The sequence below is a fragment of the Lepidochelys olivacea genome (assembly GCF_965140295.1).
Source record: "Lepidochelys olivacea isolate rLepOli2 genome assembly, chromosome: 4".
In the NCBI taxonomy this organism is placed as follows: Eukaryota; Metazoa; Chordata; order Testudines; family Cheloniidae; genus Lepidochelys; species Lepidochelys olivacea.
Window position 1 is genome coordinate 78035117 of NC_140414.1, and position 14170 is coordinate 78049286.

At 40.1% G+C, this 14170-nt stretch overlaps 1 protein-coding gene across 1 annotated transcript in view; it reads left to right on the forward strand.

Moving 5' to 3' along the window:
- GALNTL6 (polypeptide N-acetylgalactosaminyltransferase like 6) overlaps positions 1–14170 on the forward strand; it is a 943544-nt gene that overhangs the window by 356868 nt on the left and 572506 nt on the right. The window contains exon 4 of the mRNA XM_084626308.1: positions 7724–7832. Within this exon, the coding sequence (XP_084482434.1) occupies positions 7724–7832 (109 nt within the window). The remainder of the gene's footprint in view (positions 1–7723; positions 7833–14170) is intronic.

Genomic DNA, 14170 nt, shown 5'->3' on the forward strand with positions numbered 1-14170 from the left:
CGGGGGGGGGGCGGGGCAAACAGTTGTGCATAGCTCTCTATCAGTGTTATAGAGGGCGAACAATTTGAGTTTCCCTGTATAAACGTTATACAGGGTAAAGTGGATTTATTTAGGGTTTGGACCTCATTGGGAGTTGAGCATCTGAGTGTTCAAGACAGGAACACTTCTTAAGCCACTTTCAGTTTAAGCCTACAGCTGTTAGGGGATGTGGTTCAGACCTGTGTCTGGGTTGCAGCAGGCTAGTGGGTCTGGCTCAAACCAGGCAGGGCACGAGGTCCCAAGCTGGGAGTGCAGGAAAAGCAGGGGCAGTAATAGTCTTAGCACATCAGTTGGCAGCCCCAAGGGGGTTTCTGTGATACAACCTGTCAGACTGGCCTCTTTTTAAAAAAAATAAAAATAAAAGGAGCCAAGTCCAGGAAACAGTTTTTTCAAATGGTTTTAAAAACTTGTTAAGCAGTATAGAAACAACAAAAGGAAAGGCTTTCCTCAGTTGCTAACAAGGGAAATCTTGGAGATGTCTGCAGTCCTTCAACTCAAGTTTCCATAGCCATAGAATCTGCCCTACTGCAAAATTCCTTCACTCTTTTCCACAGAATTTTGGCTCTGAAATAGTACAAAATTGCAAAAAACGTGCTTTGTGTTCATAAGCAACACTGTGGTGTATGTGGGGGGGCAGGGGAGGGCAGACGGGTGTACATGTACATTTAATTGAATCTAATCCCCTAACCGCTTCTCATTAACAGGTTTCATTAGAGATATTACGCTGTCTGAATGCAATAGTTAGGAAATGGCTCACAAAATCACTATATTTAATTCTCCTCTAGAATGAATGAAGGCATGTAAGATAAAGCCTCAAAAATCACCATGGTATCTTTTTTTCCCCTTAACTGTATTTAACTTGATATAAGGGAGGTGGGGGATCTATACACACAGATTCCAATTATTCTTTTGACAGCATCAGCTATGTGTATATATATTGTGAGGTTTTGTTTGTTTTGTTTTCCTTTCCTGTTAGTTATTTTTGAAGGGTCACCTAGTCCTAACAAAATTCCAGAAAAGGATTTCAGATGGATATAGGCTAACCACCGTATTTACTCATGCATTGGATTAATGAGCTGGAGCTCCAGCTTGTTTGTTACATAGTGTTTGGATTTATATTTACCCTTTTCCTAAATTAATGTCAGTGAATGTATTTATTAGACTATCAGAGGGATAACCGTGTTAGTCTGGATCTATAAAAGTGGCAAAGAGTCCTGTGGCACCTTATAGATTAACAGACGTATTGGAGCATAAGCTTTCGTGGGTGAACACCCACTTCGTCAGATGCATGTAGTGGAAATTTCCAGAGGCAGGTATAAATATGCAAGCAAGAATCAGGCTAGGGATAACAAGATTAGTTCAATCAGGGAGGATGAGGCCCTCTTCTAGCAGTTGAGGTGTGAAGACCAAGGAAGGAGAAACTGCTTTTGTAGTTGGCTAACCATTCACAGTCTCTGTTTTATCCTGAGCTGATGGTGTCAAATTTGCAAATGAACTGAAGCTCAGCAGTTTCTCTTTGAAGTCTGGCCCTGAAGTTTTTTTGCTACAGGATGGCTACCTTTAAATCTGCTATTGTGTGTCCAGTGAGGTTGAAGTGTTCTCCTACAGGTTTTTGTATATTGCCATTCCTAATATCTGATTTGTGTCCATTTATCCTTTTACGTAGGGACTGTCCAGTTTGGCCTATGTACTTAGCAGAGGGGCATTGCTGGCACATGATGGTGTAGATTACATTGGTGGACGTGCAGGTGAATGAACCGGTGATGGTGTAGCTGATCCGGTTAGGTCTGTGATGGTGTCGCTGGTGTAGATATGTGGGCAGAGTTGGCATTGAGGTTTGTTGCATGGATTGGTTCCTGAGTTAGTTACTATGGTGTGGTGTGTAGTTGCTGGTGAGAATATGCTTCAGGTTGGCGGGTTGTCTGTGGGTGAGGACTGGCCTGCCTCCCAAGGCCTGTGAAAGTGAGGGATCATTGTCCAGGATGGGTTGTAGATCACTTATGATGCATTGGAGAGGTTTTAGCTGAGGACTGTATGTGATCATCTGGCTGGGATGATTTAATTGGGTATGGGTCCTGCTTTTGAGCAGGGGGTTGGACTAGATGACCTCCTGAGGTCCCTTCCAACCCTGATATTCTATGATTCTATGATGGCCAGTAGAATTCTGTTGGTTTCTTTCTTGGGCTTGTGTCACAGCAGGAGGCTTCTGGGTACTCATCTGGCTCTATGGATCTGTTTCCTTATTTTCTCATGGGGGTAACATAGTTTTGAGAATGCATGGTGAAGATCTTGTACGTGTTGGTCTCTGTCTGAAGGGTTGGAGCAAATGCGGTTGTACCCCAACACTTGGCTGTAGACAATGGATCATGTGGTGTGTCCGGGATGGAAGCTGGAGGCATGAAGGTAGGCATAGCGGTTGGTGGGTTTTTGGTATAGGGTGGTGTTAAAGTGACCGTCACTTATTTGCACCATGGTGTCTAGGAAGTGGACTTCCCATGTAGATTGGTCCAGGCTGAGGTTGATGGTGGGGTGGAAGCTGTTGAAATCGTGGTGGAATTCTTCCAGGATTTCCTTCCCATGGGTCCAGATGATGAAGATGTCATCAGTGTAGCGTAGGTAGAGAAGGGGCATGAGTGGACAAGAGCTGAGGAAGCGTTGTTCCAGGTCAACCATAAAAATGTTGGCATATTGTGGGGCCATGCGGGTGCCCATAGCAGTGCCACTGGTCTGGATATGTATTGTCACCAAATTTGAAATAATTGTGCATGAGGATAAAGTCACAGAGCTCAGCAATCTGTTGTGCTGTGGCATCATTAGGGATACTGTTTCTGACAGTTTGTATTTCATCTGTGTGTGGGATGTTTGTATAGAGAGCCTCTACATCCATGATGGCTAGGATGGTGTTTTCTGGAAAATCACCAATGCATTGTAGTTTTCTCAGAAAATCAGTCATGTCACGGTGATAGCTGGGAGTGCTGGTGGCATAGGGTCTGAGTAGAGAGTCCGCATATCTGGACAGTCCTTCAGTGAGTGTGCCAAAGCCCGACAGTCCCTACATAAAAGGATAAATGGACCCAAATCAGATATTAGGAATGGCAATATTCAAAAACCTGTAGGAGAACACTTCAACCTCCCTGGACACACAATAGCAGATTTAAAGGTAGCCATCCTGCAGCAAAAAACTTCAGGACCAGACTTCAAAGAGAAACTGCTGAGCTTCAGTTCATTTGCAAATTTGACACCATCAGCTCAGGATAAAACAGAGACTGTGAATGGCTAGCCAACTACAAAAGCAGTTTCTCCTTCCTTGGTCTTCACACCTCAACTGCTAGAAGAGGGCCTCATCCTTCCTGATTGAACTAACCTCATTATCAGTAGCCTGATTCTTGCTTGCATATTTATACCTGCCTCTGGAAATTTCCACTACATGCATCTGACGAAGTGGGTGTTCACCCACGAAAGCTTATGCTCCAATAAGCCTGTTAGTCTATAAGGTGCCACAGGACTCTTTGCCACTTTTATTAAACTATGTTGTGGTTGCAAGAAAGATCCATAGTACATTAGAATTGTAAATGCTATCAAGTAAAGTAAATGCAAATAATTAACAAGAGTGTGCCTAAATGCAAGTTGGAGACCCCAGCAAACTAGCTGTAGGCTGCAACACTCAATGCTCTCAATGTGGTGTGATCTTATTTAAATTTTATTCAATGAGCCAGAATGACCCCAGATGCAGGGTTTCACAGGAAGGTATGGTCTCAGAGCAGAGTTGTACTTAATTTTGTTAGGGTAATGTACAGCATGGACACCATTTTCTTTTGAAAATGAACTTTTAAATTCTTAGTTCAACACTCATATGGACTGTAAACTGAATCAATCACATGGAATTATTAGAATGCATATCAGTGAGCTCAGTGCTTGAGTAGGAACATTTTCACCTACAGAAGTGACAGTTTATCAAGCAATAACTGTGTTCAGTAGTTTTCTCAGTTGTTAACCAATTTTCTCTGTATTATGTTAACAAGTAGAAACTGTCTCTTACCAGAACACTAGAATCTATTATTTTGGTGAAAATACTAAAGTAAGTATCAAATTGCTCCTGGCATTCATCAAAAATCAGTTGCAACGTGAATCTTATGTGAAGGAGCAAATGGTTTCGATAGAAGGGAGATCTGCAATGAATTTCACAATTCTCTTTAATAGTAGAGAACAGATACGTGGAAGGTATGGATTCTAAATAAACATCTTGGGCTTTGTTTTTGCTAAAAACAGTTTAAACACTTCCTCTAGCTTTGTCGTTTCTAAGAATATGCATTTTTAATTAAAAGATAATGGAATGACTTCTTTTCTGACCTCAGTAATACAGACTGGATTGCATTTCCAGTGATAGGTTTGTAAGTTACTTGCCCATACTGTAAGAATTAAGCAATGACCTATATTAGGTCATGTTAGAATTTAAAATCATCATGATAGAAAGGTGGATAAAACATGATGAATTACTTCTGTGAAAGAGATTTTCCTTTCCCTCCTCAACTCGGTTTTCAATCTATTAATAGGTACTCTTAGGACATTTGAAACTACTGCAGTAATTAGAGATACTTGATACTCAATGAATTTGAGTATTAGTTTCCTGTCATCAGAAAATACAGTATGTCAAACAATCAAGTAAAATCAAATAAGAATGACTGATGGATCTAAATCTGGTTGCCAAAATGTTTATGCACATTTCTGACATAAAAACCAAGCAATCAACCATCACTGAGCTAATGCATGCAGCTGTCCTACTTTTTTTTCCTTCCACCCTCCTGTTACATGTAATAAGCTGGATATGCTTTAGTCTTGTACTGCAAAACCATTGAGTATCACCCATTTTGGGGCTGCCAGTAACACTAAGTGTCTACATCATTAATGGAATAGGACAGAGTCCTGTGTTTATTTAGTTCATATACTTTAAGCATATGAGATTTATAACCATTTTTAGCACAATATAAGATGTTGGAATTGTTGCACTGTTCAGTGGAATGCTTATCAAATGTTGCTTCCCTAGGGTTGCCTTTCAAGCAGATCTTTATGTTTCCATTGATGCACACTTGAAAACATTTGTAAGAAGCATAAATATGAATATGCTTTCCATTTTGCATAACTTTTTGGCTTGAAGCTGCAATTAACAGAACAGACCCACTTTTTACCTTCAATTTAAGTGGCAGTTTTCATATCGGGTAGATAGCAGTAAAAATGTATAATATTCCACTTCGCTTGTATTTCCATGTCTACATAATTTCAGAGCAAGTTTTCTTAAATTAAGGGTTCGAAAAAAAATCTCCAGTGGCATTTGAAATTACCTTTTCAGTGCCATATAGCCTGTCAGATTCGGATTTTATTTGCTATCTACTACTTTTATTTAATGATACTTTACCATTTCATTTTTGAGAGCCTTTTCCAAAAAGAGTCCGAGACAAAAAAGTCTTTTACTGTTGGAGGCAGGTGAAATATACTGTAGAAGTAGGGCTCAAAATTGGCTAGCACATGTTGGCACCATTTATCTTTACTGCTTCCACACTTATTACCTGCAAGAGAGCCTTGACAAAGTGGCAGGGAACATTGCTTGGGCTAGTTTCCACATCATGAGGAAATGTGCTGACTGGTGTTCTGTTTTCTCTGACTGTGTTTAGGCAGAGAGCATGAAAACTGTTAACCATTCTGTTCCCTCAGGCAGAGGGGTATGGCTGAGCCTAAGGACCCCAGTAATCTGAGGGCAGGGGGTAAGGTGGAAACTTGGCTTCTAACTGGATGTGGAAAGGGCCATATAGAAATTCCAGCTCCATTATCCAAGGAAGAAAGGATGGGGAGTATGTTATGGTTCACTGGGTAGGAGATAGCATATTGGACAGGGCAGTATGGTCCAGGGGTTAAGATGCAGGACAGTAATCTTAAGACTAGATTTTATATAGTCACCATGGAAATTGTCATGCACGATCTACCTATTCCAGATGAGACCTGTCTCTGAGGGTTTGTCTCTACTTACCAAGGGATTGATGCGTGGCGATCAATCCACTGGGGGTCGATTTAGTGAGTCTAGTGAAGACCTGCTAAATCAACTGTCGATCACTCTTCCATCAACTCTATACTCCCCCGGAATGAGAAGCATAATCCGTCAACCCAGCATGGTGTAAACACTGCAATAAGTCGACCTAAAGTATGTTGACTCCAGCTGCATTATTCCCGTAGCTGGAGTTGTGTAACTTAAGTCAACTTAGTCCCATAGTGTAGACCTGCACTGTGTGTGTCAGTTACAAGTCAGGCCTAGTAGGGGGTACTCAAATCTTTATCTGAAGATTTTGGAAGCATTTCCTGTCAGTTTACTGTGGTCTCTCTTATGTTGCTGTTTGATCCTTTAAAGCAAAAATGTTTTACTATGTGGGTGAAATAATATTCGAAACTGAAAAAAGGGATCAAAGTTTGGTGTGCATGTGATTAAACACAGTGGAAATGTGCTGCTAATCAGTGTATATTCTGAGACAAATTCTGCCCTTTAACTGTGAGACTCTCTGAAATCAGTAGGAATAGCATGTTTGTAAACCGATGGCACAATTGTGTCCTGTGGTGACGACTTAATTCATAACTATATCTCATGACTATAACTTGAAAGGTTATAGCATTCACTACTGTTAAATGTATTGGCCCCGAAAGTGGGGTCGATAAACTGTGCTTGGGCAGGGACCTGAGGCAGTGAAGTGGGAGTAAAAGTAAAGGAGGCTTTATGCCACCTTTTTGAAGCTTCACAATTCTGAGGCTGGCCAACTGACCTCCAACATAAATTACAGTGGCCCTAAATTGTTCTAATTTATAATACACCTAGCTTCCTATGATTCCAAGGAACTGGCCTGACATTTAAGAATAGCCATAGCATAGAAATATTCTCTCCCAACAAACTGAGGGCTGGAATATGTAAGGCCAATATGCCAGCAGTACCTCTTGCCCTCCTCTGGTTCCCACTATACCAGGGCCACATCTACTGGCTTTACAGGCCTTTTGTATTAGTGGAGCAAAGTGAAAGGGCTGGAATAGACCCAAGAATGTGGTCCTTTGTGTGTACCAATAGTTTGCGTTTAAGAGCCCTATGGAGGGGTGCTGAGCACTTAAATCTCCCGTTGTGAGCAATGATTAGTTTAAAAAATTGCTGGACAGCTCTTGAGTTTACGGGGTTGGGAGGTGTTTTGTGTGTCCTGGGTGTTTTGTAAACTGCTCACTTTCAGTGAATCATCTTCCTTCCCTTTACCCTCTTGCTATGAAAAATCCATGGGAGTGAGAAATACAAGGCTGAAGAAGTGGTACAGTTTTACTGTTGTTGTGTGGCTGTTAGTCATTTAGTCGAGAAAGAAATGGTGTAGCTTTCTTGCTAAATTTTCAGGTCCAGCTAGACTTGATTTACTGCATGTGGAGTTCAATATGTGCCTTGTATTAGCCAAATACCTTGCAGACAAGAATGGCAGACTCAAAAAGCAGTGCTACAAAATATTTAATCTCCTTTACAGTTGTATTGCTGTACAATACCTGGTACAAAATTAAACTTGTTAGAAACCAATTTTATATTAACTTTCAGTTAAAAGGATGCCTCAATTCCTGTATTAGATCATAAATGCCTCTATGCTTTAATAATAAAAATCATTCCCTTCCTTTTCTACAGACATTTCCACTGGGCCTGGGAGATGGACAACTCTATACCTGGACAGATGGCTTGAAAAGAAAGGACTGGCATAACTATGAAAGTATTCGGAAAGATGCTATGCGTACAGGTATGGTGCTCAAAGTAAATGTAAATCTTTCACTCGTTTTTCCAGTGAGGCATTTTTCCATTAGAGTATTTGCAGATGCTAGCTTTCTGATGTTTGCTCACATTTCACTGCACTATCTCATCAGGACATGAGATTTCAAGTTGAGATTTTTTGGCCAACTAGAAATAATACCTTGACTGGCAGAATAGGTAGGTGAAAAGAAAAAAAGGTTTTACTAGCCCTTATATAGTAGTTGCATCTTTATCATGCTAGCTATAAGTGAAAATGATTTATTCTGTTCTTTTTTTAAACCGCTCTTGAAATCATAATTAAATAGACTAGGAGTCATGTTTTCAAAAAAAAAAAAAAAAGAGAGAGAAAAAAAGATGCTTTACTTGAACTGTTCCAAAATCATTGTTGTTGGAAGGTCAGTTCTCACCCAGTATCAAGAACCTCAAGGTTCTATTGGGCACAAAGGAATCCAAATAAGTTCTAAGCCTACTAATATGTTAGTAACACTGACTCTACTTGTGGTCTTAGTCTGTCTCATTTATTCTGGCCTTCAGATCACAATGAGATCTAATAGTATGATAACCCTTGTTATATGGCTTTATACCACAAATGGAGGAAAAATGTCAGTGGTATTCCTTGAAGTGCTCCTCCCTCCCACTCATAAACACAGGAATATGCTCCAATTTACCACTTTTTTGTTGCTTAATGTAATTTATAACTACCCTATATGAAAGGGGTTAAATTAAAAGGAGTACTAGAATCACAGAAATTTAGGGCTGGACAGGTCCTCGAAGTCATGTCCAGCTCCCTGTGACAAGGCAGGACCAAGTAAACCTAGTCCATCTCCAACAGGTGTTTTGTCCAACCTGTTCTTTAAAACTTCCAAAGGCAGGGATTGTACAGCCTCCCTTTGGAGGGCTATTCCAAAGCTTAATTACTCTTAGTGTTAGAAAGTTTTGTCCTAATAGCTTACCTAAATCTCTCTTGTTGCAGATTAAGCCATTACTACTTGCCCTACTTTCAGTGGACATGGAGTATGGTTGATCACCATTCTCTTTATAACAGCCCTTAACATATTTTGAAGGCTGTTATCAAGTCTCACCACTTTTCTCAAGTCTAAATATGCCCAGTTTTTTAACCTTTCCTCATAGGTCAGGTTTTTAAACCTTTTAAACATTGTTGTTGCTCTCCTCTGGACAATCTCCAATTTGTTCACATCTTTCCTCAAGTCTGGTATGCAGGATTGGACACAGTACTCCATCTGAGGCCTCACCAGTGCCAAGTGGAATGGAATAATTACCTCCCATGTCTTACTTACAACATTCTTGTTAATACATCCCAGAATATTAGACTTTTTTTTTTTTTGGAACTACATCATGTTGTTGATTCGTGCAATTTGTGATCCTCTCTAACCCCAAGATACTTTTCAGCAGTAGTACTGCCTAGCCAGTTATTGCCCATCTTGTAGCTGTGCATTTGTTTTTTTCTTCCTAAGTATGTTACTTTGCACTTGTCTTTATTGAATTCATATTGTTGATTTCAGACCAATTCTCCAATTTGTCAAAGTTTTGAATTCTAATCCTGTCCTCCAAAGTGCTTGCAGTTCTTCCCAGTTTGGTGTCCTCTGCAAATTTTGAAATTTGATAAGCATTTTATCCAAGTCATCAGTGAAAATATTTAATAGTACCAGACCCAGGATTGACTCCTGTGGATCCCTATTAGATGCACCATCCCAGTTTGAAAGTGAACCATTGATAATTAACTACTCTGAGTATGGTCTGTCAACCAATTGTGCACCCACCTTATAGTAATTTTATCTAGGCAGCATTTCTCTAGTTGATTTATAAGAATGTCATGTGGGACTGTGACAAAAACCTTATTAAAATCAAGATCTCTTCCACTGTTTCCCCTATATCCACTAGGTCACTAACCCTGTCAAAAAGGTGAGGAGCAATAGTCAAATCCTGCCCTTATCAGAAAAGTGGTTGAAAGTCCATATGCTGTGGCAGTTTGGCTTCTGTGAAATGAGTTTTGTTGTCTGAATTAAGTTGCCAATGTTCAGTGTCCACATCCCAGAAAGTACCGTTACAGCTTATTCTAATTGACAGTGTTGTTAGGCTCAGTAACTGATCTTGCAAGGTTCTGAGCACTCACTGCAATCCAGTAAAGCATTTAAATGTGCTTAATTTTATAATCTCACTGGCTTTTTTTTATCAAGTGCAACACCGCTTCTAAAAAAAATTATCCTCTAATCTCCCCATGTATGTCCTAAGTGAATAGGAGTGGAGCATGTAAAGTTGTTACAGGAAAATACGCAATTGACATACCAGGTTGGACAAGTGTTCACTCAGTATTCAATCTCTGACAGTGACAGAGTACCAGATGCTTCAAAGGAAGGTGCAAAAAAACAATGGAATTAAAAGTATTTTTATTTTTGTGTGTTTATTTTTTGTTGTTGGGGCTTTATCTTGCATGCATGCTTGCTGAGGAATGTGATATGTTTGCTAACTGAGGTGGAAATTTTTTTAACAAACCACTTGATATTTTGGCAGCATGTCACTGATCCGCTGTATTATGACTAATTAGATTATTACCAATTCCTATCCAAGGAATTGGAGTTCTAAACTGTCTGTAAAGAGCCATGCACAACTGTGGCATTGCATGAATACTAATAATCATCATAGTCTGTAGTATAATGTCAACTGAGAAATTAGGAGAGACTGTAATGTAATTGCAGCATCCAAGAGTCATCATCCTAATCTGCATGCTTAGCTCTAGGAGAATGTCAGTAGCAGTTAAATAAAATTCTAATATCTTTTCTTATTGTCAATAATAATTAATTAAAATATATTGATGTATTTATGGCTTTAGCTTCCTTGCCATAGCAATCACTGCAAGATTCCTTAGACAGTCAACTTTGGCAGGCAATGTCTAAGCAGTATTCATTATTATTCATTAGATTAAAATTAACTTTTAATGAAATCTTTCCTTTGACAGTCACAATATAATAAAGCAGGTGCAAGGTTGGAGTGCAAGAGACTCTGAATGCACTCTGTTGGGACATACTGTATTATTTTTCTTCTGACTACCAGAAGAAAATTTATCTGAAATCTACTTCTGGTTAAAATTATCTAGGGAATAATCCTCTCAATCTGAAGACATTAAAATAGCAGCAATGAAAAGACTTCTCCTGAGATTTCAGAAATGTCAGTCACAGCTCACTACATTGAAAAATATAAATGAAGTCTTTTTAAAATTCAGCTTCACTGTTTATCTCTAAAGCTCACATTTTCCAAGGTACAGGGGATGTTAATTTCATAAATCTAATTATGGTGAGATGCTAGTCTAGCTGTGATTAAGGTTATTGTTACAAGTTTTGTTCTAAAGCCAAAGTTTGACCCTCTTCTAGTTTCACTGAAACAAAACCAATGTGCCTGTACTTATGCACTTGTGGTTCTCTATCCGGAAAGAAAACTGGGACAATTTTGAGGTTAAATAGACAAGCCATTTGCAAGACATGACAGATGTATTTCAATTTATACAAAATATTCTAGCCCATCTTTTTAACATCATATCTTTTAAATGCCTTTGCATTTATTATGAAATTCAGAATTTGGTTTGTTTCCTCAACAGGACTGCCCCTCTGTGGGCTGTGGAGGTCCATTTGTGGTGTGCTCACAGTCTCCAGGTCTCATAACTATATTCCAAGGTCACATCTTGAGCAGGGATAATATCCAAGAAGGGTGTAGGTGTGGGATGGCTCTGAGCTGGAAGAAAGAGACAGGCCGTGATGAGGTCTTGATGTAGCAGAGGACTAAGGTGAGAGCTGGGCTATATCTACCCAGTCTAAGCCCAGATCTATAGACTTGGGCTTGCACTACAGTGCTAAAATCAGCAGTGTAAACATTGCAGCCTGGGCTGGAGGGTGGGGCTCTGAAGCCTATGTGGGGGGATGGGTTCCAGAGCCTTTACTGCAGCGCTGGCTGCAGTGTTTACACTGCTGCCTTTAACAGCAGCGCAAACCCAAGTCTGTAGACTTGTGATCTGAGACTCGCTGCCACAGGTTTTAAAATGCAGTATAGACATACCCTTAGTTGTGGGCTGCTGCAGAGATTGAGCCCCTCAGAAACTAACCTTTCTTCTTTGAGTGATTATCCACACAGATTCCACTCTTTGCATGCATGTGACCCATATGCAGCACGAGATCGGATTCTTTTGGCCAGCAGTGTCTATTGGGGATGGGCCTGCATTCTAGTTCCCCTTGTATCCACTCCCCTGGAAGCATAAAGGCCAAAGCAGGCCCAACCATGCCCCATGCCTTCTTATTACTTATGGCAGCAGACCTGAATCCCCTACTCTGTTGGCTTGCTCTTCCTATAGTGCAGTTTAGTCTTCCTTAGCCTTTTATAAAATGTGTAATTTTCTTTTTATACCAGCCAGCAAAGAAAAACATATTTAAATATAAGTCTGTTAAACTAGAACCCACCCCCATGTACAAGGTATTGGCATTATAGCAGATTTAAGACCAAGGTTTAAGACCTGTCCTTCATGAAACATATCAACATCTATTAATGACTGCACTTCCAGTGTCTGCTTTGTCTTGGAGAAGGACATGTCCCAGAGTAGTATTCAGTCTGTTGCTCTTTTCCAGAATACTCACAGTGAAGGAGGCACATCTGGAGCTCTCTCTTCTAGAGAGATCAGAACTGGCCACCTCAGAAACCGAGAGGAAGGCTACGAAAGGCCTCCACCATTGGGTTAGTCTCTCGGTGCATCAGTGAGCTGTTGTTCTGTCCTGAGCTCCAGGGAGACATCCACTCAAAGGCTGCATTCGTTCTCCACTATGTTATATCAACAGAAAGGAGCACCACCTCAAGGATGAGCCCAGGTGCAGAACACCATCCCTTGTACCTGACAGAGGCAGAAGGGTGGTCAGACTTGATTTGCCTCAGGCTCATTCATCCAAGGGTCATAAAAGCCCCAGTGAGGGCTCAGCTTAGGGTTTGGGATCCACCTGAGTGTTTTTTCTTGTCGGATCAAGGCTATAGTTTGTACACATGCTTTGAGAATCGTTGGGATGAAAGATATTATGTAAACAAAAATTAACCCACATCGCTATTTACACTTTTTTTCAACATGGTTATTTAAAAACTTTAAGACAAACACACTTCTGTGAAACAGCAAAATGTCCCATTGATTTTGCCAGTGGACAGTTCTGTTCCAACCAGAATAATGCTGTTCTTGACCCCAAACTTCCTCCTGTACTGTACCTTAGGAAATATATAATCTTTTTTAAAAGAAACTACACCTTTTTCTGCCTACAGTTCTCCATCTGTGATCAAAATAGAAGTTGATTTACAACACTTTTTGATCTTCTTTCTGTTAAAATGTATCTATAGCACCAACATTAAATTAAATATTAGATAGAACTGCTGCTTTTCAAAGGTTCTAGAGTCAGATTCTGAGGGTTCTGCTCGTAGCAGAATGTGTCCCTTTTGGGAGAACAAGGAATCTAGTTCTTTGTTTCAGGTGACTACACATATTTGAGTTGAATATCAATGTAATTGGAGAGAGTCCTGTCCTGGAAGTATGGGCATTGGTGTTGAGAAATATCAGGCCAGCCATGACATTGAGCGGGCTTTTGTTTTGAGTCATACATTGTTCATTTAGGGCTGTATTTTGTGTGGTTTTTCAGAGCTTCTTCTCCCCTGGGGCTAGACCAGTGGTAGGTTTAACATATTTCAATCTGTGCATGAAGCAGAGTTCAACACAGCGAAGGCTTGGGCAATGATGCCCTGAATAAATAAAAGTCTGAGCCACCTTTTTCCTAATTAAATGTGTTTTCATCAGCTGCCAGAACTTTGACAATGGCAGAATAGCTGAATAATAACTTCTGATACCTGGCTGTGCTGATAGCTGTTGGTTAACCCAGTACACCTGGAGAGTTAGTCCACATAAGTATTCTATTTAAATCAGGCAGGAAACGTATATTTCTGAAAGAACATGGTGTATGGTTCACCATTCTCATAGTGACTGAAATTTCCATCTGGCACATGATATATAAATACAAACAAAAGTGAAGGTGGTTTACTGTATGGTATTCTTGGAACTCTACTTGGCTCTGGATTTACAGGTAGCAGCAAATATCAGATGGCTTAAACTGTATGTGAAATGTTTATTTTTCCATATTGCTTCTCAGGTGTGGCTATTCATGATTTTTAAAAAAGCAGTTTCTGTGTTCTTTTCCCATGATTAAGGCTACTATTTAGTCATGGGTATTTTTAGTAAAAGTCATTGACAGGTCATGGGCAATCAATAAAAATCCACGCCCCCATAACCTGTCCCTG